This window comes from Artemia franciscana, chromosome 1 (genome assembly GCF_032884065.1).
Source record: "Artemia franciscana chromosome 1, ASM3288406v1, whole genome shotgun sequence".
In the NCBI taxonomy this organism is placed as follows: Eukaryota; Metazoa; Arthropoda; class Branchiopoda; order Anostraca; family Artemiidae; genus Artemia; species Artemia franciscana.
In genome coordinates this window covers 55,362,079-55,388,866 of record NC_088863.1, presented here as the reverse complement: position 1 = coordinate 55,388,866, position 26,788 = coordinate 55,362,079, and the positions used below count along the sequence as shown (strand labels likewise).

At 36.4% G+C, this 26,788-nt stretch overlaps 1 protein-coding gene across 2 annotated transcripts in view; it reads right to left on the bottom strand.

The window, feature by feature from the left end:
- Positions 1–26,788, bottom strand: part of LOC136031474 (striatin-interacting protein 1-like) — a 60,230-nt gene that overhangs the window by 19,801 nt on the left and 13,641 nt on the right. Inside the window, exons 4-8 of one of the 2 annotated variants that reach the window (XM_065711106.1) lie at positions 25,302–25,423; positions 21,987–22,153; positions 17,585–17,749; positions 11,522–11,673; positions 8,916–9,102 (exon numbers count right to left, since the gene is read on the bottom strand). In XM_065711106.1, coding sequence (XP_065567178.1) covers positions 8,916–9,102; positions 11,522–11,673; positions 17,585–17,749; positions 21,987–22,153; positions 25,302–25,423 — 793 coding nt within the window. The remainder of the gene's footprint in view (positions 1–8,915; positions 9,103–11,521; positions 11,674–17,584; positions 17,750–21,986; positions 22,154–25,301; positions 25,424–26,788) is intronic. The other variant, XM_065711115.1, reaches the window with a different exon arrangement.

Here is a 26,788-nt window from a genome sequence, read left to right as displayed (position 1 = left end):
AGAATACAAGAGAACTATCCTTCAGCTTCTGAACAAGAAACGGTCCATAGGAAAGGAGAAGCGTAGAATCTTTCATCATAAAAGCGCATTTTCGCACTATACCTTCTCAATCCAGGTATTTTCAGCCAAATCCAACCTTCTTCTGCTTCCATACTCCCCTAATGTGCCCCCTGCTTGCTTCTACCTGCTTCCTGAACCAACTGATAAGAGCGAGATATGGTATAGAGTATTTGACACACAAAAAAACATAAGCCAATGGCCACAAAAAAAATTACAAATACAGCTAATGGATTCAATTCAGATTTTTCATCAAAACAATTAAAAAGCAGAAAACTATACAAAAATACTAATACAAACAAACAAACAGGGCCATCACATAACACCTTCACGATGGGTTATACCATAACCAATAAATTATACCATATTTTTAATGATAAATTTCTTAATGTTAAAATTCCTTTCTCAATACCCTTAATCCTTTAAACTTCCTCCAAAAACGCAATAACTTTTACCCCTACGCTCCACACATCGGGCAACTGTAAGATCCTCTTCATTCTAACCCTTCCAAAATATTTTATTCTTCCCCCAAGTGGCCTAAAATTACCACTAAAAGGAATTATTTCCTTATAATCCTCCCTAGATAGCCTCTAAAATATATCTCCTCTTCCCATTCCTCTTTTATCCTAGAATAATAACCAAGAGTCAAACTTTCTGATCTGGCACCCCCACTTTTAATTTTCCTAATAGACTAAAATACCTGTTTGGACATCTCCCCTAATTGCCTACTTCTGGCATACCCTCTATTCTATTCAATTCTATTCTATTCACCTGTTTGGACATCTCCCCTAATTGCCTACTTCTGGCATACCCTCTATTCTATTCAACCTACATTCCGTATCCAGAATTGACTGATATGTCCCATCCAAGATCATCTTGTTTCGTATAACAGACTCCCCCAATGCTTCCCTCACTGTTCTATGCGTTTCCATACTCACCCCTATACATTATTTGATTTTACTTCTCCTCGTCTTCGGTTTAATCTAGCTCTTTACTTTTCTTTAAATAACGTGTTTTGGGGAAAGTTCAATAAAATGTACTTCAGTTGGTTTGAATTGGCATAGGCTAGCCTTTTTTCATTGGTCGGTTATTCAGTAAGGGACTAATTTGAAGAGATTCATCGTAATATCCCGTAAGTACTGCAATTTTTTATTGCAACACTTGCAGTAACCCCGACAGTGTTTGAAATTCCACTACCTCCTCCCCCTTCTGGCCACCCTTGTAGCCCCACAGGCGAGGGCACAATTTCTCTCGTTTTAGCCGCAGTTTCAGTACTGAATAGATTTGAGCCCCTTGTTGGCGTGGGTAATCCTGATGACAGCCACGCCCACCAGGGAAACAAAATATTCTTACAAAGACCTACAACGAGAACATCAAACACCACTGAGATAAAGTATTATAATTCTGAAGTTTTTCTAAAACCACGACATCTCCCCCGGAAACTCACTGGTATTGCTCTCTGCGCGTATTATTACTCGCAGGGTCAGACGAGTGAATACCTCTAAGCATTCGTAGAAAAGCGGCAACTCAGTTCGAATTTTGTTTTGAGCAAATACCCATCAAACGGAATTTTCATGATGGGCAATACCAATGAATTAAAGCTGGACGCCGGAATCAGCCTGAAGCAGCTCGTCAATTTTCCCACAACCAAAGGTGATACCTCTCTTCACCAAATTTCCACAAATATGCACGAATTTTACAACATACCTACGACCGGGGCTCCGATTGGAGGAAGTTACGAATTTTCTCTTTAACTTAACCCCACCAAAGATCGATTACACTACAACTGTAACTATCAGTCGACCGATGAGGGACTTCTGACCCCTCATCTGAACAAGCCAACAGGTTGAAAAACAAACTAAGAAAAGTCACTCGAAAACACGCGAACAAATATGTAGAACGTGATGTTAATCATTTGTTCGAGTCCGGACCAAGCCAGTGGTACAACCGAATCAAAAGGATGACAGGCAAGGTGAAAAAATAAGTCGATTTTCGCATTGATGAAGATGACGCCGTAACAGCCAACTCCCTTAATAAACTTCTGGGTAACATTTTGCAATCCCTCCCGCCTTTGCTGAGCGAGGAAGAACCCACCCCTCATCCCGAGTCTTTTGATTTCCCTTTTTATTTAAAAAGGTATTTTTTAAATTAAAAAGGCTTAAAAGAACAAGCATTACCCCTGTAGATATTCCTGTCGATATAATCAAAGCATTTCCTGATTATTTTAGCGGCCCTCCTAAAACCACTTTTGAATCAGGTGACAAAAACAGGTGAGTATCCATCAATTTGGAAAAATGGGTTCATCACACCAATACCAAAAAAGATGCACCCCATGATTTTTCGGGTGTCCGACCTGTCACCATGACACCCATTTTTAGTAAAGTCTATCAGAGTTTTGTTGAAGCATGGATGAAAGACTGTATTCTGGAGAAAATTAATACGAGCCAGTTTGGAAATCTGCCGAACACGTCTACATCCCATTACTTAGTAAGTATAATTGACAGTGTTTTACAAAAACTCGATGAACCAGATTCTTGGATTAATTTTATTGCAATAGATCTAAGAAAAGCTTTTGATTTAATTGGCCACAATATTGTTGTAAAAAAAACTTCTTGGACTAGGTGTACACTCATTCCTTGTGCGTTTAATTGCTAGTTTTCTTTCTGGTAGATGTCAACAGACAAGATATAAGTCCACCTACTCCGACCCACTGCCCATTTCTTGTGTAGTTCCCCAAAGTACCCTCTTGGGACCACTTTTGTTTCTTGTCATGATAAATGATTTGGCAACAACACTGGATGATCGCTGGAAGTATGTCGACGATCTGTTACTCATTGAATGTTGTCGAAAAAACCTCCCAAGCACAGTAGGTTCACTAATGAATGATATATGTCAAGAGGCAAAGGTGGACAAAATGACTGTCAACTTTGACAAATCTATAATTTTAACCATTTCTTTTTTAAAATCTACGCCAGTTTTTAACCCACTTATTCCCAGTGCCAGTCACGTGACCGAAATTAAACTGCTTGGTGTTCATATCACTTCGGATCTCAAGTGGAACAAACATGTTGATGGCATGTTTAAAAAAAGCTAATTTGGCCATGAGGTCTCTGAAGTTGTTGGCTCGCCATGGAATCCCTGTACCACACCTCCTACGCATCTATTTCTCTTTTTTTCGTTCCACACATGAGCACTGTTGCCCTGTATGGTATTTCGAGCTGACTAGGGGACAGTCGGACCGGGTTGAGAAGATGCAATACCGTGCCCTTCTAGTAATCTCAAAAGCCCCAAAAGTACCGTACATATCCCTCCTTAATCGGTTTCAACTTCAAACCCTTCATTTAAAACTCGCCTTATCCTTCGGTAATAAAATCCTGTCCAGCACTATACACTGAAATATCCTCCTGCCCTAACATCAACCAGCACGGGTAAGGCCAATCAGGGTAGTTGCAGAGCGTGTACAGAAACTTCAACCTGTGGCTGTGTCACATGCTCGTTACGAGGTTAGTTTTTTGCCCTCGTTTGTTAAGTTGTTTAATGCCGGGTCGACTTTTTAATCATGATTATTGTTGTTAATTGTATGTATTGTAATTTTGTATATGTTAATTTTGACTTGTCGACTGATTTCCGTGTGTATATGACAATTATTGCTGTTAATTGTATATATTATAATTTTATGTATATTAATTTTGACTTGTCGACTGATTTTCATCAGTACATGACAACAAAAACTAATAATCGGCTTTGTCCGTCGCATGTTTTTTAAATAAAGTGAATTTGAATTCAGTCTTAAAACTTTTTAATCACCCCTCGTATGAAGTTGTTCCCAATGTTTCGTTTTTTCTAGCCAAACTTCTTCTTTCAAGATGAAATCTCTATTCCAGTAGCAGAGGCGGTTTCAGGTGGGGAACAAAAAGGACAATTGCCCTGGGTGCAGAAATTTCAGGGGCGTGAAATATCAAATAAAGTATTTAACGGATATAACCGTTTTTTAATTTTTGAAATTTTTTTTTATTATAATAAAGTAGAGGGTGCAGTTACTAAATGAAAAGAATTAATAAATTATTAATCCATAATAAATAAAACTAAATTAAAAAATATAAAATAGCTAAAATATAAATTTTTAATTAGTTAATAAAGTGAAAATAACTTTATCTACGATTTTTTTTTTTAATTTGATCTGTAAATTTTGTGGGAGACTGGAGGGTTTGGACCGGGTGCACAAGAGGCCAGAACAGCCACTCTCTAAATGGCACCAGTTTCAAATCGAAGTTATAGATGGCGGACAGCAAGAAAACAAAGTTTATAACGAAGCAATACACTTTTTTAAGCTGATCAAAAATCTCTGATGAGCCGATCAAAGGATAAGACATCAGTTTCTTTGTACAAAAATCTGTTCATGAGACACATGATTATGAGACTTTGGAAATTTTTGTAAACTTTGCTGAGCTGACAACTTCGCTGCTTTGTTACACGTCGAAAAAAAATGATATATTATACAATGACTACAGAAAAACCATCCGGGTTTTGATTTGGTGCAACCATCTTTTTAGCAGAAAAAATCATCAAGTATTTTCAATCTGTGTAATTTGATGACAAACGTGGAAGTATGGCCTCTCTATGCCCCTCCCCCACTCAATCAGACTTAAAAAAAGGAAATGTTTAAACCTATATCTGACAAAGATTTTCATTTAGTGGAAAGGCATAAAGTGGGCCCTTTAACTTCCCCGCTACTCCCACCACCAAATTTCCTGGCAGAACGGCAGTCACATGCGGCGTATTTGAACCGCAATCAAAAAAATAAATTCAATCTGCCAGGTTGGATAATCATAGTCAACCAGAGGTCCTTCGAAACCCTTATCAGTTTTTATTAAAAACATAGGCATGTTGCGCCTTTTTCAAAAGGAAACCACGCAAGGATTCGTAATTTATATAATTGAAGACATACAGTAAGCCCAGGGTCCCTGCAGCGTCCTCACCCCTCCAACTATCAACTTCTGCAGTAAGTTGGCATGTTGCGACAAAAGTGATCTTTAATTAACTCTATGAGGTATCTTAACCTCTATGACTAGAGGCTTGTTGGAAGCGGAATAATGCAGGCATTTTCAATCCATATTAAAGATGCAAAAATTAACTTGTCCCCTTAAACAGCCCCCCCCCAATACTCTTCCCGAGGCTCAATATTTTATCGTTGGGTAGGCGTGTAAAACTTTTACAATGTCTACCACATTAGCCCCTTCTCAAGCAGGCTTCAAAATTTTTAATGTTTGGCGCTTTTCCCTCTCTAATGAAAACTGATATATCAGCAGGGATCGGAAGTTACGTCCATCTTCAGTGGTGATGGGACTACGTAACTGTGCTGATCTCTTGATTTTTTTTCTTGTCGAATCCAATTTGGGACAGCACACTTTTTCTTTATACAAGCAGTAACTAAAACATTTTAAGTAACGAAAGTAAAACAGTTCAAAATAGGGATGAAACCTTTTATTGACAGTGAATAGATATAAAATTATTTAACTGGATATTTCGAACACATATACAGTGTTCATCATCAGCTGTTCGTCATGGAAAGGCAGTGTGGTCTTCGAAGTTATCTATTTTAAGTAACATTGCAAATAATGTCGTAGTTTTAAAGTTGTTAGTAAAGTGTTTATGTGGTAATCACACAGTGATAAATATAAGATCAAGTTGTTATTTACATTTAATTTATCGGAAACAAACAAAAAGTGGTATTTTTTGGAAAAGTATCGTTAGGTTATACAAGCATCAGAAAAAACTAAGAAATGTTATGTTTTGGAGAATAACAACACATCTTTCGCCTGAAATGCACCACAAATAAATGACAAGTGCTATATTTTGGAGCAAAACAACGTGTGGTTTGCTCTAAATGCACTAGAAATAAATAAGAAGCGCTATGTTTTAGAGCAAAACGAAGTATCATTATCTTGTACAAACATGCCATTTTTAGAAATAATAAACTAGACTAGGTTTTTTGCTTTCGAACAAAGTATAACAACATTATCTTTTTTATAAATGGTGTGCTTTAATGCCAACAACACTGATTAAATTTTGATAAACAGATAATAAATTTAGTTAAAACGAAAAAGCGTATTATGTGACCCACTTTTAGGAACGTGTCATTACTTTTTTTTTTAAGAAAGAATTCTTCTGGGAAAATATCATTTTAAAAGCTTTAAGGGGCCGACAACAATAGAGTTCAGTCAATGGCTGAGAAAAACAATCCGAAGTATTACTCCTGCAACACCCCTGTCGAAGCCAACCAAAAGCTCAGGCACCACTTTACCTTGCTTGTAAAGTAAACAGTAATCTTAGTACAGAATTACACTGAGTAAACTTAGTTTTTACAAATTTTCAATTTCATTTGTTTAGCTTCTTTACTTTTGTATTGCACACAATCTAGCGAACACACACACACACACACAAAATACGCGCATAACTACAAGCACACACTATATTTTTTATAGGCATAAATGAACTAGAATATCTATGTTTTATTAATATGTTACAGAGCAATCGCAGGTGAAATTTTGCCTTATTCAAGACACCTCTCAGCCTCTGTAGTTTCTGTGCCACAACTGAAAAACAGAAATTCAATTTCTCTCGAATTTCTGATTTCTACTGTGAATGGTAATGGAATTATGAAAAGATACTACAGGAATCTAAGCTACTACTTTTGTCAAATAATAATAAAAAAAAAAACGTGAATAGCCTAATGATAGAAATACAATGGTAGGAACAAACAAACCCGTTGAAAGGCACCAAAGAAAGATATGATATGCTTAAAAAAATCTATTCAACTTAAACAGGATTTCATTTAATTAAAAAAAAAAGTGATCACCTTGAACAGAATTCAGTGACTATATACTTAAGTGCAGTCATATTCACAGTAAAAACAGAGGCTACCATAAATATGCTGAAACAAGACTAATACAGATCTACATATTTATTATATACGAGACTGACTTCAAAAAAGTAAATTTATTTTCAGGAAGTGCGTACTTTGCTCTCTTTTTCCGCATAATTCAAAAGTTTTTTAAAACACTTGTCATGCCTTTCAACAAATTTTAATGTAACCTCTTCATAACAACTTGCCACCTGGTTCCATAACTAAGAGTTCACAGCCGTTTTTACATCATCGTCATCATTACAACGGTTGCCACTGGGGTGGCAACCGATAGAACTGGAGAAGAAACATGAATTTTGCATGTTACACCCAAATTAAGACAACAAAACAAGGAATGGAAACACACACACTCCACAATAAAGCTTAAGACCAAACAAATATCTCCCAGCACAAAGTCATGGCATTGGAGTTTGGAATAATGGTGCTTTGTTAGTCGACTTCCTGCAATGAGGAACTAATATGCAGAAGTATGCTGTGAAACCCGCAGAAAGCTCCGCAAAGCAAAAAAAAAAAAAAAAAAAAAAAAAAAAAAAAAAAAAAAAAAAAAAAAAAAAAAAAAAAAAAACTCGGCATGCTGATAAAGGGATTTGTCCTTTTTCATGACAATACAAGACCCTTGACTTCAGAACAGACCCGCAATTCGTTGTACAGTTTTGGCTGGTAAATTTTAGACCACCTACCCCACAGCTCTGATCCTGTATCGTATGATTACCATCCGTTCCTCCACCTCAAGCAACACCTCAGTGGCAACTTTTACAATAAATACGACGATGTAAAACGACAGTGAACTCTTGGTCATCGGACAAGGCGGCAATCTTTTACGAAGAGGTTACTTTAAAATTAGTTTAGAGGTATGATAAGTGTTTTAAAAAACTTTGGAACTGTGCGAAAAAATAGAGCAAAGTGAGAACATTCTGAAAATAAATTTACATTTTTGAAATAATCTTTCGTTGTGTACTTATGTTCAAACGGACCTTATTTAAAAAAAACATCGTAGTTTTATTTTACTACTCATACAAAATAATACATTTTGAACTTTTTAAAGCAATGATAACCAATTTTACCGAAAATTGCCTTCTCCTAAGTTAATGCAGTCACCTGGGTAGGTGCGTAAGCACTTAGTGAGGAGGAAAGTTCCAAGCTCGGTTTACTGGTCATCCCTTGGCTCTTTTTGCACGGTTACATGCACTTACCACTTAAAAAGATCTAACAGTTGTTACCCCCAACCCCCTCCCAAAAATGCAAATTTTGCCTGTTCACATAATTTGGACAAAGCCCTAGCTTTATTATCCCACTGACGTTAAGCCGCGAGTCCAAGGCAAAATGTTACCTGAACCTTTATGAGGTAATGAAGCTATGGCCGGTCCGCATTTTACAGTTTTTGTTCCTCGTTATTTATTCGAAGAGCTTTTCAGTTAGTTAGATTCTTATTGGTTTTATTGTTTTAGTATTTACATTATATTATGACATAGACGGTTATTAGTCACGTAACCGAAATGTTTTCTTTGACTATGTTTTGGTAATTGTCTTCAGATAATTTTTCATTAACTTATGTCTAATCCCACAATTCGTGGGCTAATCCTGGTCAAGATACTTGAACAATTCCTTAAGGACTGCAAAAATATATATTTTCTTTCATAGCAACAGAGAACCAGCTTCCCTCCTTAATCAGCTTTAACGGGAAAATTATTGCACTCACCACAGCAAACTAATCTTACAATGTTTTACAATCCTTCATAATATAACTGAGAGCAATAGATTTGATTTATGAAGTATTTTATTTTAGAGAAAGAATTTATTTAGTCTTTATATTTGGAAGCCTACATAGGTAAGGTTCTTTTTATTAATTTACTTTTTTTTAACTTAATTTGGTTTATTACTGAAACTTCGAAATACCATTACAAAATAAACTACAGAAAATAGAAAGCCTCACCCTTCTTCGGCATAGGGGTTGTAGGTCTTGGACTAGGTGGTTGAGGTATTTCCCCAGCTTCTTCTAGAGCACGTCTTTCTTCTATTTCTGCCATTTCATCATCTAATGACGCTTCCGTGCCGTCCATATCAATACCACCGAGTGCGTTGACCAATGACTCATCAAGTGAACTCTGCTTCACAAGTCCCTATAAATTTTAATACAACTCCGTCTACAAAAAGCGACGTACGTCACAGCAAAACGTGCAAACATGCTGTAACCTATATTCATCCAATTCGTTGGTCTTTCTAGAATAATTCAAATTTTGCGATATGAATTCAAATTTTATCATTTTTGAGAAGATAATATTGATTGGTTTTTCGAATACAACAAACAACGTCGAACCACATCCTGGAATGTAAGACTTGACATCCCATCCTGATCTGGAAACGAAAACCGGGCAACCAGAGGAAGAGTCTCTAGCAGGACAGTCTAGAATCACCAAGATCCTTAGGTGTCTTTCATCAACAAAGAAATCTCTGGGATAAGGATTAGCTGAAGATTTCAGAAGACAAACACAACTTAGAAACAATAGGGAGATTTTCTCAAGACAGTAGAATTTAATTCAGTAGACATTTCGGTGTTCATGTCCAAGGACAAAGGCCCTTGAAATAGGGCTGAAATATTCCCTGAATGCAATTCTGCAATCTTGAAAAAATTTCCTTATTGCTTCTAGGTTGTGTTTGTCTGATATGGAGAGGCAGCGTGGTCTTCGTCATTATTTACTTCAAAAGATAATACTTGAATACTTGGTAATACTATGACAGGTCGGGTTGGATTACGTCACCCGGTCGTCCATTGATGTTTTTTATACAGATTTTTCTCTTGTCCCCACATAAAGTAAAGTAAGCAAGTATTTAAACCACTTGGCTTTAAGGGAGATGGGGGTCCGAACCACCCCATCTAAGTCCCTGATCCCTCCCATTACTTTATGAGCGTTAATGGTACCTTCTTCGATCAAATTTTTCCTTGTCCACCCTATTTCACTGATTTGATGGGTATTAGCTTGTTGTTAATTTTCATATTTTATCTTGTTTTTCTTCATATTTCTTCTTGTTTTTTTTTACTGCTTTTTGCACATACAAGCACATCATTACATTTATTTTTGTATACATGCTGATCAAGTCCTTTTCTCGTGTTTTATTACTGAGTTTTACTGTTCTGACATTTAGATAATATTACCAGACAAAAAAAAGACCCTGGTACTAATGTTTATTTTGTAACAAAAAAGGTATAATTTTGAAAACTTCTAATTGATTTTGTTTTTTCACAACAAATTCATCAAAGAACTAAGAGAACTTCTTACCGTTTAAGCGGCAATATTGGTTCTAAGCTATTAAGCAGAGAAGTATAAATAGTATTAATCGAAATACTACACGTTACAAAAGGATAGGCCATAGAATGTATTTCCATTCGAAAGTAATATTTAAGTAATTAAACAAGTATTAGTTGGGCACATAAGCCCCAAGCCGGGGCAAAAGAGTGGATCAATGATTGTGCATTTTATGATAAAGCATGGGTTCTAGAAAGCATTAGTACTAACTAGGTTTAAAATCTATTAGATATTGTACCACCGTCTAAAGTCAACAGTTACTGTGCTCACTTCTAGCAGTTATATATTAGATAATAACACATACTATTCATCTAGTCATACCGACCACTTAAGTCTGAGGCGGACCATTTAGACGTTAGAATGTGCATACAAGTCTTGGGACTTCTCAAATCAAAAGTTTAATTTCTTATCTGTTTTTTCCATTAATATTATATCTATATTCCTTTTTTTTACTCTATGACTATTTTTTTTCTTTTTTTGCATATTTTAAAGAGTCAGTCAGCCTCGTTCTTGAAAAAAAAAAAGTATTAACTCAGTTTAAATGACGAACCAACCATACACAGCATTCAGATCATGTGGCTATGGTATATGGTTCCGTTGGTAAGCACGTTATTGAACGCCATATTTTACTAGAAAAAATAAGAAAAGCTTTACGCCATGAAGAAATTATTTAAATTTATCCAAACTAAATTCGCAGTAGCTTAATTAAATAATACAAGCCTCCATTAATAAATTTACTGCCCAAACTGGTTTTATTAAGTCATAGACTACACCTTATGATGTTAATCATGGCACAACACTACGGGAAAGGGAGTAAAATAAACTACTCATCCTTCTGAGAATCCAAAACGGTCCCAAAACAAAATTAGATCTCAGAAAAAATAATAATAATTTAATTCTGAAATTCTTTTAAATATTAGCCAAAATTAGTTAGAAAAGTATAAATAGCAAATTTAACAGTAGTACGGTTTTTTCTCTTGGAAAATATGACTTAAACATATATTTTTTTTCAGTTATCCGTCAGGCTACTCTGAAAAATAGGAAGAGATCAAAATAGCATGTTAACGCACTAACTGTGTGAGAAGAGTGTGTTGGCACAAAAATATGTGCAAACACACTAACATTGGTAGAAATTTAAACCTAACTGCGCAAGATCAAGAGTAGCCAATCATCTATAATGCATAAGCGTCAAATAACAAAACTACAAATGAAAAAAAAAATGCTTCTTACATACCCTGCGAAAAGGACGAGAGATACCTTTCGCCTGATTTTGGACTTCAATCAAATCAGCAGCATTTGCAGGTGGAGAAGAGGCCCGCATCGTTTTCGCCACTTCAACTGTATCTTCCATGCAAGGGGGTAGTCCATGGTATTTTCGCTTTTCATCTAAAATTTAACAGTTGTTGAGCAAGATTAAACTTAGTAGATGTTACACATTTAGAAAAAGGACAAATGAAGATTTCTTGGGGTATTTCTGGTTTCCAAACTTCCCGTTTTGTTTCAACTTCAGTTACTATCGGTAGTGATCCTCCCTTATTTACAGTTTATTGCAGGGAGCTATTTAATGATCGAACACTGATTACAAGAAATCCCAAAGAAGAAAAAAATATTCAATAATCTTGTTTCAATACCTTATATACATTATACATAAATGTATAAAAAGTGTAAGCATGAAGGGTGAACAAGCATGTCTCTATCAAGCATACACTACTCTTAGACCGTAGAATTAAAGATTAAAAATTAATAGAATCAAGAGCCGAGCTATATATATTTTTGGAGTTTTTTTATTTTATCAGTTGTACAAAAAAAGTAAGACTGTTTTTTTCACCGTTTAATGTCAAATATATATAATCTAAAAACAATTGTTTTTGCTATTCAGAAAAACTGAAATTTCTTAAGACCAAAAACTAAAACGTAGAAGGACCATGATACTTTCATAGCTTTTCAAGGGAAACACTTTCTGGTTAAAAGAAAAAAATCTTGTTAATATATTTGAAGACAAAAACTTTCTTTTGAATTTTGTAAGTTTCTTTTTTCAATTATATCTTACAAAAGAATCACTTAAACGTCATATTTTAAAACTAGCCGCGAGAAAATTATCTGCATAAAATTTCTCCAGTTTTGAACACTGATAGCACTAATATGTTAAACAACACTTCATATTTCAAGATGCAAGATTCATTTGATAAAAGTGGCTATCGTAGTTATAGGCTAATGTTACCGATAATTTACTCTCACTTTCACTTTTCTCGACATACAGTAAAAACTAAATCGAATTTATCACACTAGTAAAAAAGGAATGAAAGAATTACCTGAAACAATCTGTCATCCAGCACGGCACCGGTCTGCACTGTCGTATGTTTATATTGAATGCAGCGTAAGTCATAACTGACTGTAGTTAGCATTCGTGGAGAAGCGGGGCAAATTTATAATTGAAATGCTTGGTTCTGAAGATAATTTTTAAGGCGCGTTTTTGCAGCATTTCTAGCTCATCTAGAAACAATTCTAGGTCGTTTGACCCACTAACACCAAAGTAGAGATGTATGATGTCAAAATAAATTGCAAAAAACCGGCAAACTAGTCTACCACGCCATTATCACAGAAACTGCACACTATTAAAAAACTATTAAATGCATAGTAGTAAGCATGTTAAAAAATGAATTTGAATTTTCTGACAAGCGCACCAAGACACTTACTCCTCTCTTCTACATTAGGTTAGATCCGTGATTCCCAACAAGGGGCACAGGTCCCATAAGTGGGACATGGAAATATTTCGGTAGGTCATGTGCAAGACGTGTACCCTTCGGCTTACCATACTCTAGAATCTTAATTTGAAAATAAAAAAAAAATCATGCGAAAGACCTCAAAATCATATGCATTTAGAAAGCAAAAAAGACACACGGTAGTGTTGTAATGACGTCACACGTTGTATAAAAGGTGGTGTATACACTCAAAATTTTGCAAGGACTTGATCAAAGGGTATGTCGCGGATAGGGAGTATAATCCTTGTTACTCTTTTCTGGACGGACTCTATGTCGGGCAATAGGTACACCGTGCGGATAGCAGATGGATCCCACACAGGGCACACGTACTCGAGCAACGGGCGAACGTAACACATTTAGGAATGGAGAAGACTTTCAGTATTACACCCAAAACGCCTCATTTTGGTAAGTGTCTGAAGGCTTGCATTAGCCTTGTGGACGGTTAAATTAATATGGGTGCTGAAACTACATTCATTAGTGAAACTTACTCCTAAGACTTTCATTTCGTTCACAATCAGGAAAGGGGCAAGAGGTATATCTAAATTCCGCTTCAGAGGGTTGGAACAAATTATCTTCGACTTGGCTACGTTGATAGTAAGATCATGACCTGAGCATTCGGTCTTTAGTTGATCAAATAACTGGTCTGAAAACTGCTTTGTTATGATAGTGTTTTTGACCAGGTAAGCGATATCTATGGATAGATCATCTACAAACTTGTAGCGGTCATCGTGATAACTAAGCAGGGAATTATTTACAACCAGGAAAATTATTCCAGCTAATTTCGAGCCTTGTGGGGCCCCGCAAGAAGTATCTGACCCTGATGAATCCGAATCGTTTTCGTGGAGTGCAAAGACTTTTTGTTTTCGGTCAGTTAAGAAGTCAAGCACAAGGCCAAGGGTGCGTCGTTAAGCACCCATTTCTTGGAGATTCAGGCCTGCAGTCAGGTGGCGGATTAGGTCAAAGGCCTTTCTGAAATCCACTGCGCAAATGTCGACAAAACAGCTACCTTTTTCGAGCCATTGGAGGACACAGTCAAACATCCGTACTAGGTAGATTGTAGTGCTACACCTGGGGAATCCACTGTACTGGAATTTGTCAATACGCCCATGAATTTAATTCAGAAGAAACTTGAGTATGAAGGCCTCCATTACTTTCGCCAAACAAGGTGTAAGTGAGATCGGGCGGAGATCGTCGCATGCACTAGGGGGCGTCTTTTAGAGATAGCTCTAAAATAAGCCCGTTTCCACCGTGACGGGAAATAGCCAGAAGCAAAACACTTGTTTATGATGATGGACATTGGCAATGCTATGAAAGCTGCATATATACGTAGCAATTTGACAGGTAATTCACCAGGGTATGAATGAGTATTCGGCTTGATCTTCCGTAATTCCGTGTAAACGTCAAACTCACTGACTATTATGCCGCTCTCAGGCTCACATTTTTCAAGTATAATGGACTTTTCATCAGCCGTAATGGGCGGATAGATAGTGCAGATCTTGGTGAAGAATCCGCTCACTTTTCCGGCACTGATTAAGGACCCATCATCATTGCTGATCTTTACACTGCTGTAAGAAGCTTGGACAGCCACTTTTTTCACAGCGTTGTGCCACTTTTTGGGGTCTGACGTAAATAACTGGCAGGGCATAGTTTCACGACCGTAGCGAGCTTTAGCTTTCTTTACCAAAGAGACTATTTGATTTCGCAGTTTCTTGCCGTTGATAATATCACCACAGGAGTAGAGGCGAGACCTCTCTTTTATTAGTGATTTAATAGCAGGATAGATCCATGGTTTGTCGTATTCACTAACAACAAATGATTTTGTTGTAAAGATCTCTAGATATTGACAGTAGAAAGTGGCGTTGAAATCGGATACCTTAGTATCTAAAGGCTCGTTACTGTGCACTTTGGAGAAGTCATATGTGCCAATCCATCGACCGTATTCACATATGGCCGACTCCGTACAAGGACGCACAGTGGCACGGGATAGTTTGGGCTTTGGTAAGGACTCTCTTGCTTTCCACAGAATTGCGTTGTGGTCTGACATGCCAACGGGACCAAGAGAAAAGGGAGGGGAGTAAACATCATCACAATTTGTGAGTATAAGGTCCCATATGCTCCCCAAAGAGTAGGTGGGTATGTGCACTACTTGTTTTAAAGACAAACAAGATGATAACCAACTCTTCTTGGTCTGGTTAAAGTCTCCTCCTATAATAAAAGCTGGGCTACTGTATATACTTCTCAGGTGATCAATAGTCGTTTGGAGATGGAAAACCAAGTCACCCCGGTTTCTGGCACTTTCCGGGTAATATACTGAAGCGACTATAATACAAGAAAATCGACGGGGAAGAGATTTTGGTTTGCAAACAGCCCAGATTACTTCATGAGCTGGATCAAATAATTCTCTTTCCGTATGGGGATGTCTTTCCGTATGTACAAGGCAATACCTCGACCTAGTCTATGTTCACGTCGATCAGCACGTGTGCTCAGGAAAATTTCGCAGCCTGCCATATGACCTGACGACCTATCAAGATTCCATGTTTCTGTAAATGCGATAACTGGGATACTACTTTGACGGAGGATAACTTCAAATTCTTTCATTTTGTTACATAATGACTGGCAGTTTATAAGGAGAAAATTCGGCATTCTATTTTTCGAATTAAAAGTCACTAACCTTAATAGGAGGGGGGAGGCTGATCACTACTAGTTGAACATATCGAAGGTTTATTGAAAGGAATAAGAGATGGCATATTTGCATTTGTTGAGCAGTCTATCTCAACAAGGATACGTTGACAGGGTTCGGTTTTTGGAGCATGACTGGTTGTTCTTAATGAAACGATAACTGGGATCATCAGTTGACCTCGTTTGCCACCGCACTTACGGCATCGTTTCCGCTTCTTACAGTTAGACAGGAGCTCTTGGGGCAGTGGTCTCTCATCTGGAATTCTTCTGAACAAATTTAATGCTAAGAGTTTTGCAGAAAAGATGGCGCCACAGTTAACTCAGGTGAAAACAGTCCAATTAAGGCTTCTTTATCGTATTTGTATGGCATGGCACACACATTAGACAAACTTAGTAGTGTCAATAATTATATAATAAGCAACATCCTTTCTTTATTGTGTGAAACAGGCACAATTAAGCTAAACTTATAATTCTTGAAAAAAAGATGGCGCCACAGTTAACTCAGATGAAAACAGTCCAATTAAGGCTACTTTATTGTATTTCAATGGCATGGCACACACATTAGACAAACTTGGGAGTGTCAATAATTATATAATAAACAGTATCCTTTCGTTAGAGTGCATGGAACAGGCACAATTAAGCTAAACTTAGAATGGTCTCTGGGACTGCTGCAAAGCGACAACCAGAGCCATGCTTAGAGGACGACTCGACAAAACATAATTAACGGTGATTTAAATTTCCTCCAGGTGAATACGCGTAAAGTTTTGGGTAGTAAAATTTAAATTTCAAGGAAGGGGCATCAAGATTTTAGAAATGCATGAGTGAGCTATGGCCCAAAATCCTTTGCGGACCACTGGGTTAAATCATCACATAACAAGTAGCTATAACCGGTTTACTTTGCCTTGACCCTGGTGGCTGATCCTGTGGCTTTAAAAAAAAAAAGCTACAAAAAATTGCAATAAGAATGTATCAGAGAAATACAGGTTCAAGATCCATTTATCCAACAGCTTTCGTAGTATCAGCAAAAGCCTCAAATAAATTACGCTATCTATTACAACAATGACAGAAAAAATAAGCATGAATAATGACACATGTATAAAAACTAAATAATAAATTGCTTAAGCGATTCGTTCTGCATCTTATTGGCTCGAACTTGTTCATGTGTCTAGTATTGGCTTTAAGGGCCATAAGAGGAGGCTACAGCGTACTGTGTTTTTCACTAGCGAGAAGCGAACGTTGCAGTTGCATAAATGTCATACTCAGAGTCTAGTATCATTTTTGTCACCCGTTTTTGAACAGCCTTGATATAGTCACTTAAACAGTCAATGTTGTGCATCCGGTATCCAAAACAGGGAACACGTATTCTAACAAGGGACGTATATAGTAGACATATACTAGTCGTAACTGATTCACTGGAAAAACGAGTCGTCGAAGTATAGTCAGGGATCAAAAAGCATAGTTGCCCTTTTTCACGAGGTTAGAGACATGGTAGATGAAAGAACAGTCAATACTGAAAGTCACACCAAGGAAAATTGCAGTTGAAGTGACAGGGAACCAGGCTTCGGGACAAGCTTTTTAAGCGGATTAAAATGCATCAATTTTGCTTAATTGATGTTAATTTGAAGTCCCTTATTCCTGGACTGATCAGTGAAACTGTCTTCCGATTCACCTTGGAGCTGGGATATGCTTGGAATTTATGCGCGGGAAATTTGGCCAATGCGGGCAGATGATCATCGACGCAATTAAAGCGTTAATCAAACAGATAAGGGAGTTGGGAAAAAGTAAAAACTCCAAATAAGCACCATAAGCATACAAAAAAAACTTTTCACATAAGAACAGATTTGAGTCTAACTTACTTTTCAAATCTTTAAGTTCTACAGTACCACCTAGCGAAAAAAGTAAAATTTTCCAAAGAAGTAGAAGAACTTTCTTCATCGGGTAATAAGGACATGTTCCACTACAGAATCTAGTGACAAGACCAAGAAGGGATACAGCCAGTAGCTCGTCGCCAATGGGTTGACCTAAAAATAAAATCCTAAAGTAATAATATAAAGATGAAAAAAAAAAACTAAATAGGCTACAATGATGTATATTACAATTTCATATAGGAAATGGGGGGTGATTGAACTATGTTTTTTATTTTTTCTCTCAAAAAGATTTTTTTCGAAGCGTTCTTGGACCTCAGAGGGTGGCAATTTTGAGAGAGAGACATGAATTTTAGATATGATGATACATAATTCAGAGGCAAATATCGTAAGTAAAGCTCCATAGCCAAAGGTATTCTAGTAGAGAGGGTTTTCTGCCTTCTCTTGACTCCGAAGAGTCATGTGTTAATACCCATGTAATCCTATTCTCCTAAAATCTGACCATAGGGTCGGATGCTTGTTCCAATTGTATTCCCTTGACTAGCCAGTCTGTAGGTGCAGTTGGTACACTGTGCACAAAGTAATAATTAACAGCATAATTTAGTATATTCTGTGAAGATGAATAGGGTCATTTAGACATTACTTAGAGTATATGAATAGTTATTTGGGAATTTCTTTAGCCGCTTAGAAATTACAAAACCTATTGGCTTGGTCCAAAATATATGTTTAGCATAACGTTATATATAGACAGAAAGTCAAAACGACAGGAAGTTTTCAAGAGAGCTTTTCCAAGGACACTCCCCTTTCCAGGTACACACATCTTTTAAGTTTCTTTTTAAATTTTCTCTACCAATCACTTAACTACTAGTACTACTGCTAAGAACTCACCGCATCACCAAGCCGCCTGAGGCCAACATAGCTACACATACTCTTCGTGTATCTCAATCTATGGAAAGCCTCTTTCTATACCAGGGCCCAATCGAAATGAACTTTTGGGGTCCGGTACCGACACTGATATATCGGTAGGTCATCGGTAAAATTTATCGATAAATTCCTCTCCGGAAAAAAAAAAACTTACCTAATGTTTAAACCCCCTATTCTCTGCCCGTATTCATATTCAAATGTTTCTACCATGTCTTTTACACATTACACACCTAAGAACACACTCAATAATTCACTGTTGATTCCAAAAATTAGTTAATTTACAAGAATTGTTTGATTTTTTTTTGCCGTTTCTGATCAGTAGCTTCCGATCACACAAATGAAATACCAAATATTAGCGGAAGTTACAAACAAACAAAAATTAATCAAAGAAGCTGGTTTATTTACATAAACACAAATACGTGAAAATCTGATTGGAAGAAGCATAAGATATTTATTGAAATTGATAATTCAGAGCCCATATTTCAATAGCATGATTTAAATTTTAATCTTTCACATATTCGTGTGAAAACTTTACTTTACATTCATATGATATGGTCTCTTAATAACGATTTCATGCTAAGCACACTGGATGCAGAGGTGTAGCTAAATTTTTGAGTTTGGAGGAGGGGTTTAAAGAATGTCTCGACAAAATCGTCCAGTGAGCCCACAAATGTGAACACAAAAGCTAAATCTCCAAGGTGTTGACACACGGCGGTGCCAACCTGAAACTCCTACCTTCCCCATCTTGAAACACCCTCTTTCCCCCTTAGCCGCGTCCCTGACTGAAAATCAGGGGTTTAACCGACTGAATCTTGGACATTTCACCCACAAAAGTTAACATTCTTTAAACAGAAATGTATGGTTTATTGTATTCCTCTTACTTGTTTTAGCAGAGGATGTACGTTTTTGAGTTGGAACCATACATTTGGAACATCGCTGCACCAGGTGCGTAGTGACAACAAAAAAACTTTGACTTCATTTGAATCAACTATGGTGGTCCCTCTACCATATGTGCATAAAATATATATACACGTATATAAAACACACACACACACACACACACATATATATATATATATATATATATATATATATATATATATATATATATATATATATATATATATATATATATATATATATGAAAAGAGAAATCACCAATGCAACAACACAAACACATTAAAAAAAAAAAAAAAAAAAAAAAAAAAAAAAAAAAAAAAAAAAAAAAAAAAAAACGAAAGCAGTATGTACTCCCAGACTGTCAAAAGGATGTATCTGCAACATCTCATGAGCGGCAAAGGGTGTTAATCTTTCAGGGAATATTAAGGGGGATGTTGAACTGAACTGAATTGACACTGTGCGCATCCATTGTCAAAGGGGCTTATTTTTAGTATTTCAGGAAGAACTAAGGGTGTTAAGTTGGAATATATATATATATATATATATATATATATATATATATATATATATATATATATATATATATATATATATATATATATATATATATATATATATATATATATATATATATATATATATATATATATATATATATATATATATATATATATATCGTCCGACAACCGATCTTTTTTCATTATCCGATAATGACACTGACCCTCATATTGGCCCAATAATAGATAGATAGATAAATAAACTTATTGCTCAATTGAAAAACGGTACAAAACCCTAAACGGAGTAAATAAATCAACAAAAAGGAACAAAAACTTGGGTACTATATAAATGCACAAAGACACTCAAGGACGAATCACGATGGCAAAGTTACTGAAATCAATTGACTCTAGAAATTCTGTCTGACGCCTAAGGAAAGCTGCAATGGGATCTGCAATACCGAACTGACGCGACACTGATGCAATCCTTATCCACGGTCTTAAATTGAGAAGAAATTTTGCATTTCATAATAATCTGAGCGCAGCAGTCTTTTACCATTTTCGAAAAGAGATATTCCAAAATGGAAATATAACTGATAACGAGGTATAACTTAAGCATTGTATAGCCGGGTTCGAATCTGTCGGTTATATTTTTATTTTTTCGTTGGTGATAGAACGCCTTACGCTTTTCTCGTCTTTTCTCCAAAGTGATTTATCAGAGGAATGTGTAAAAACAATTCTTGACCCGATAGACATTCCTAAATCAACAATACAATTGGATAAAACAACATCATCATCACCAAACTTGACAACACGGTCTTATCGAATCGCTCCTTTTACAAAACACAAAAACTTCACTTTTGTTAGTATTAAATGCAAGACTGATCTGTTTATACGTTGTGCTAAGTATATCGAAATGTCCTTCAATTCTAGAAAGGAAACGGCTCGTATTTACAACATCATCCACATAATTTAAGAGTGAAAGATCCATTCCCCGGAAAATAAAACTCATTTTTACTGAATTCTGGCTCTCGACGACGCTATTCATACAACAGTGGTGACGAAATAGCACCCTGTCGGATCCCTTTCCTCACTGGTACTGAGTTATGCAGAATAATTTGTCCACTTCTAGAAGGCACTTTAACTCGGATAGAAAGTTTACTATAGATATTACGAAAAGGTAAAATAACCAACCAGTCCACGCCACGTTTATATGCTGCGAGTAATAGCTGAGCATGTATGCCAGGGTCAAATGCCTGCGAATATCATGACCAGCCAGGAAAGTGCACTCATTTAACGCATCAGCTTCTATGGGCATATTAGGCAAAATATAATGGAATTGCTTGCGACCGATACCTTTTTTAAAACAAAATTGGTTATAAGGAGTACGAAATTTACTTGAAATATCATCAATAACGAGCATTTCTATCTGTTTACACAGAACGGGTGAAACAGTTATAGGACGGTAAAATACACAATCTGCCAGGGTTTTCCCCTTTTTTAACACAGGAGTAACAACGCCGGTACAAAAAATAGCAGGTACAAGACACGTATTAAAGAGAATCTTGAACAAATCTCAAGATGAAACAAATAGGTCGTTCGATATATCGGTTAAGCCCTACGCTTTACACCCTTCCGGAAGTTCCAATTTCCCTTAAATCTTTCCTCATGTCATCCTCCCATCCCAAACAAGGACGACCTGTTTTTCGTTTAGGCCTTGAGGGTTGGCCGAGCACAGCGAGCCCTATCCATCTGAACCTTTCGCTCATTACAACCATAGAAAGCGAGACTGGGCGACACTTTTCGTACAGTCTTTTGTTTGAAACCGTAGGCAATTTCATCGCCGTAGCTTCCAATATTTTAATCTAATGATTTGAGCATCCTAGATTTGTTCACAAAATGAATGAACTGTTAAAGGTTTTCTGTGTTCAGGGTGCAAGAATAAAATGGTTGGAGTGTTATACCACCCTACACTGACACAAGGGTGAAATTTCTTATCAGGATATTTCATTTTACGTATCATTTCTTTAATTCTAGAAGTACAGAATTAGTTCAAATGAAACGAACGAACAAACCTAGTTCAGCTTTGAATTCCTCCCGTAGGCTTTTCTCTTCATCTGATTCATCAGGAAATACTATACGAATGGATTCAACAATTGTATACAGAACGCTGAGAATGACTCGAAGTTCTGTCGAATCCGACAAACAAATTGCCAACCTTCGAAGCTCCCAGCGAGCTCGCCTGAAAAAAAATAAATAAAGTAAATATCAGGGGCCTAACCAAATTCCTATAAGCCTGCTCAGACAGTGTGCCTAGCTAGACCAAGCAAGTTATGAATTGGACACGATGGTTATACGTTAAAATGTATATCCAGTTAAGCATGCAAACGATTCAGACTTCAACGATTTTGATATGACCAAAGCTAGGAAAAGCTAGGAAAGGCTTCACCCCCTTCCTCAAATTACTAACTTCTGAAATGCCACAAGAATCCACCTTTCTAATGACAAAAGTTAGTGTCACTTTTCGTAGTGCGATTTGGCATAACTTTTAGCAGTAAGGTTCAGTCCAAAATATGCATTTAAATTGTTAGTTATTTGTAAATACCTTTTATTTCTAATGGAAAAGTATAGTTCTTGGATAAACAGAACTGCAAACAAAATTACTGAATAGCTTGCAGTTTTAAAGCCTTTTTTTAACATTAAAAGTCGTGTTGAGAGTATCTAAATTAAAATTACTCGTTATTATGTACTTTACTAGTATATTTTCAAGTGAGCAGTGAATAGAGACAAGCACAAGAACATAGACTCCAATTTTACATTCCTATCTGTTGATAGAAAAGGGGAACAAAATTGCTATCTCAAAATTTGTTCAGAGAACTATTCAAAACACATTAAATTTCATTTGATGTGTTGGATGGCCATTGGTTTCAAATAAACTCAAATAAATTAAGAGAAGCTGTGGGGCCAATACAGTGAGATGCAGCCTTGGCAGTCGAAACAATCTTAAAAGATATAGTCTAAGTAAAAACTGCACAACATTAGACTGTAGGCCTACCTAGTCGATGGGAGAGGGGGCGATAATTCAGTTTCATTTATTTGGTTTTATTTCACCATTTGTAGGATAGAGGTAGTGCAGTACCTCTAGTAGTGCAGTACTTCCTTAGAACTTTCTAAGGAAGTACCTGACCGTTGGAAATTTGCTGATGACCTAACGATTGTTGAGAGTTGCTTCAGAAATTTAATAAGCGACCCTATGAGTATCCTCAATGAAATTGGAAGTGAGGCTTTGGACCTAGATATGACAGTAAACCCCTCTAAGTCCATGATAATGCCGATTTGTTTCTTCAAATCCTCGCCCTGATTTCTTAATCCTTTCCCTCCTGAAATTTATGCTTCCTCGGTTAAATTACTTGGAGTCACAATTTCTTCAAATTTAAAGCGGGATATCCACGTTAAAGATATCATCCATAAAGCTAATGCGTCTATCGCCCTCCTTAAGCTCCTAAATAAATATAGCGTCCCCCCTTCTCACTCCTTAAGGTTGTACACGTCTTTTTTCCGCCCGCATCTTGAATATGGTTGTCCAGTTTGGCACCCTGGCATCTCCCGTGAAGAATCAGACAATATTGAGTCAATCCAAAAAAGAGCCTTGCGAATAATTTTCAAAGAAGGCAAGGTGCCTTACTCTCTGCTCCTATAAAAAAGCTAGTTTGGAAACCCTTGAGCGAAGGAGGTCGTCTTTGTGCCTCCGTTTTTCAAAAAATACAATAACGAACCCTCGGACGGCAAGTATTTTCCCCAAACGTCACTCACCATCCAGATTACGACAGCCTCGAGTTGTTTCTGAGCCTATCCCAGTTTTGTCCCCCATTCGCTGCGTTACTTCCAGATATGAAAAAACCTTTGTCCCCTTCATCACAGAAAAAATAAATAAAATAGCCAACTAGTTTCTCCCTTTTTTTTCTTTTTTTTTCATGTGAGGTGCTTTAGGTCGTTGCACTAATTTGCTTGCTCCCCGCTGTTTTGGTTTGGTTTCCCTTTTAATTCATATGTCTTTTTCGTGTGTTTTATACTTCGTTCTTTTTTTTTAGTGTCCCTTTTAATTTGTAGATATGTATGTTTATTTCTTGTTCTTTTCTGTATTATTAGATTTTTTTGTCCCCTTCCTTTTTTTCTGACTTGTATTTGTTCAAGTTTAGTTTGACCGATTTTTTTTTGTTTGACTCATAATTTGATTATTCATTATTATTAGTGTTTTTTTGCTTGGTTTGCTTTGTTAGTCGACTCCGAAGTCCGAATTCGGCCCTTTGAGGGCTTGTGATAGTGATCTTTTTGAAATAAATATCTTATCTATCTTATCTCAGTATTCATGATTATCTAAACTGATTCATTTCAACCATCCACGCATGCAAAGGGTCCCTAGCTACGTTCATTTTCCAAAATAAATTGACTAGACCCTGAAAAGTATTTGGTGGTTCGAACAAATTTGAGTTTGAGCTGCAAGTCTGAGGTTCGCAAACCCCTAGGTAAAGAAATACATGCGTTAATATAATTCATAAGGCAACATGTATAACTTTTTTAAAGTTCATGGTATATGAGCTACCTATAGGTCTCCGTTGAACGTTTACTATGTGTATCTGTATGGCCCTGTTGAGGTAAATCTTTGCTTCTTTTCAGTTTAAATTCAGTTGTCGCAATTCCACAGGCAAGATGTTGATATGTGGTTTTTTATTTAGAACAGATATTCCATAACAGAAGTCTCCAAATGTAATTAATTTGTTCAGTTGAATTCATAAATAAAAAAATTATGAAAAAAATGTATGTTCTTTCGTGACATACGGGCAATTGTTTTCACCTGTGTTTAATTTAGGGTTTGTTTATTTTTAGATAACTTCTTTTCTACCCAAGTGATTTAAGCATTTTGATTTATCCCAACTCATTTTGGATTATCAAATTTTATTAGGTAGTATGTAGCCACCTATGTACCTCACCAAAGGTTCTTACAACAGAATACATAAATCTTCGTATCAAGTGCATTGTTGTTTAAATAATTACACATAGTTAAACAAAATTCAGTACAACACTTACACTACCTAATTAATGAGAAATATCAATGGTCAGAAGAAACCTAACGAAAGTCTAGGGTTATATTAACTCGAAATTCTGCTTGTTAATTGTCTGATTACAGAAGAACTGGAAACTGATGACTGCTAGAATAAGATTCGTCCACTTTTTCCATCTTTCCTTGGAAGCCAGTAGGAGACAAAAAGGGTTTTTTTCTTCTTCCTTTTTTTTGTCCCCAATACCCAGATATTGAGCAGCAAAGAAGCATTCTCAGATAAACCTAAGCAGGGTCAAATTATGTTAAAGAAACAAAAAGTAAAGCTTACTCCGCCTCCAAGTTAAGGAGCTCAATAAAAATGTGAAAGATGCCATTTCGGTAGAGAAGAATGCAATTTTTTCTAGCAATCTCTTGCTGCTCCGCGTCACTTTGCACTTCACCCCAGCACCCCTGAAAAAAATAAACACAACATTAGTTGAATCCTTCCAGGTGAGTAGTTTGTACCTACAAAATCAAATCAAAGTGACTACAGAGACACAATTTTTATGTCCACGATTCATTTAACCTAGAAGGTTTTGCCCATGGAGTTTACCTATCCCATTACAGAAGACTTAAAATGGAATCCATTTATCATGTCGACTCCAAAACCCCAAAAGTTCTTGAGTGTTCACATTTTTTATGTGAACAGTCTTCCTAGGACCATAGTTTACATTCAGGATAAATATCAGTCAATTGTGTTAATTTTTTTTTCCAAGGTTCAATTCGGGTTTAATTAAAAAAAAGGAAATAACTAAACTTAAAGTACACTGCTCTGTGACAAAACTCACGTTGAGACCCATAAACATTAAAGATTCTTCACTAACACGTAGTACGGCTCCCACTTCACTCTTCGACACACACGCCTCCTCACTATATAATTTTTTTTAATCCTAACCATAGGGTTCCTCCCTCCCTCCCCGGACGTACACCCAACTCACCTAAATAAACTAAAAAAATCTAAACTTTATCTAATTTAATTTATCTTTCTTAATTTATCTTTCACTTATTGAATTTTAACTAAATATTTATTTAATTTTTTTTTGAAAGACCCGAGGGAGCTCCTACATCTCAGCTCTTTTGGAAGCATGTTCCACACTTTAGCACATGCTACATCCGGGGAAAAATCTGAACGTACTGTTGGAGTTCGTCTCACTTGAAGGTCAAAGGCAGAGCGCGTGTTTCGATTATGCTGTTCAGATATCAACCGAAACAGATTGTGGAAGGGAGATGGAAGTAAACCGGATAAAAATTTAAAACAAAAACTGAGCACGACAGACGGTAAAGGGAACCAAGGGACAGATAATCGTCTACATTTCCAATAATTTTCCAATAATGTAAAATTGCGGATTGAGTTAAGTCTCTTCAGGTGTGATTTGAAGGTTGACTGCCAAGTATTTGTATTTCTTTAATATAAAGAAATGTTAAAATATCCTTCCTCTCATTCATTCATTCCCTACCCATTCACTGGGCCACGCATCTCCATGCAAAGATCGATCCACTGTTCTATCATACAAAAATATTCCTCAATATAACAATGGTAAATAACTGTCAATGTTACTTCATTGATAAGAATTAACACGTGTTGTTAGTACCAACTTTGGGACAGCTGACTATTGAATGAATGATTCTTCACAGCTTGTATAGATATGAAGCTAGGAGGGGGAAAATAACTGCCAAACACCTGTTCCTTATAAAATTAAGATTCATTTAAACAGAATGCTCGAAAACCCCGTGGATGGATGGAGAACCCTTTATTAAGATCTTGAAACCTTAAAA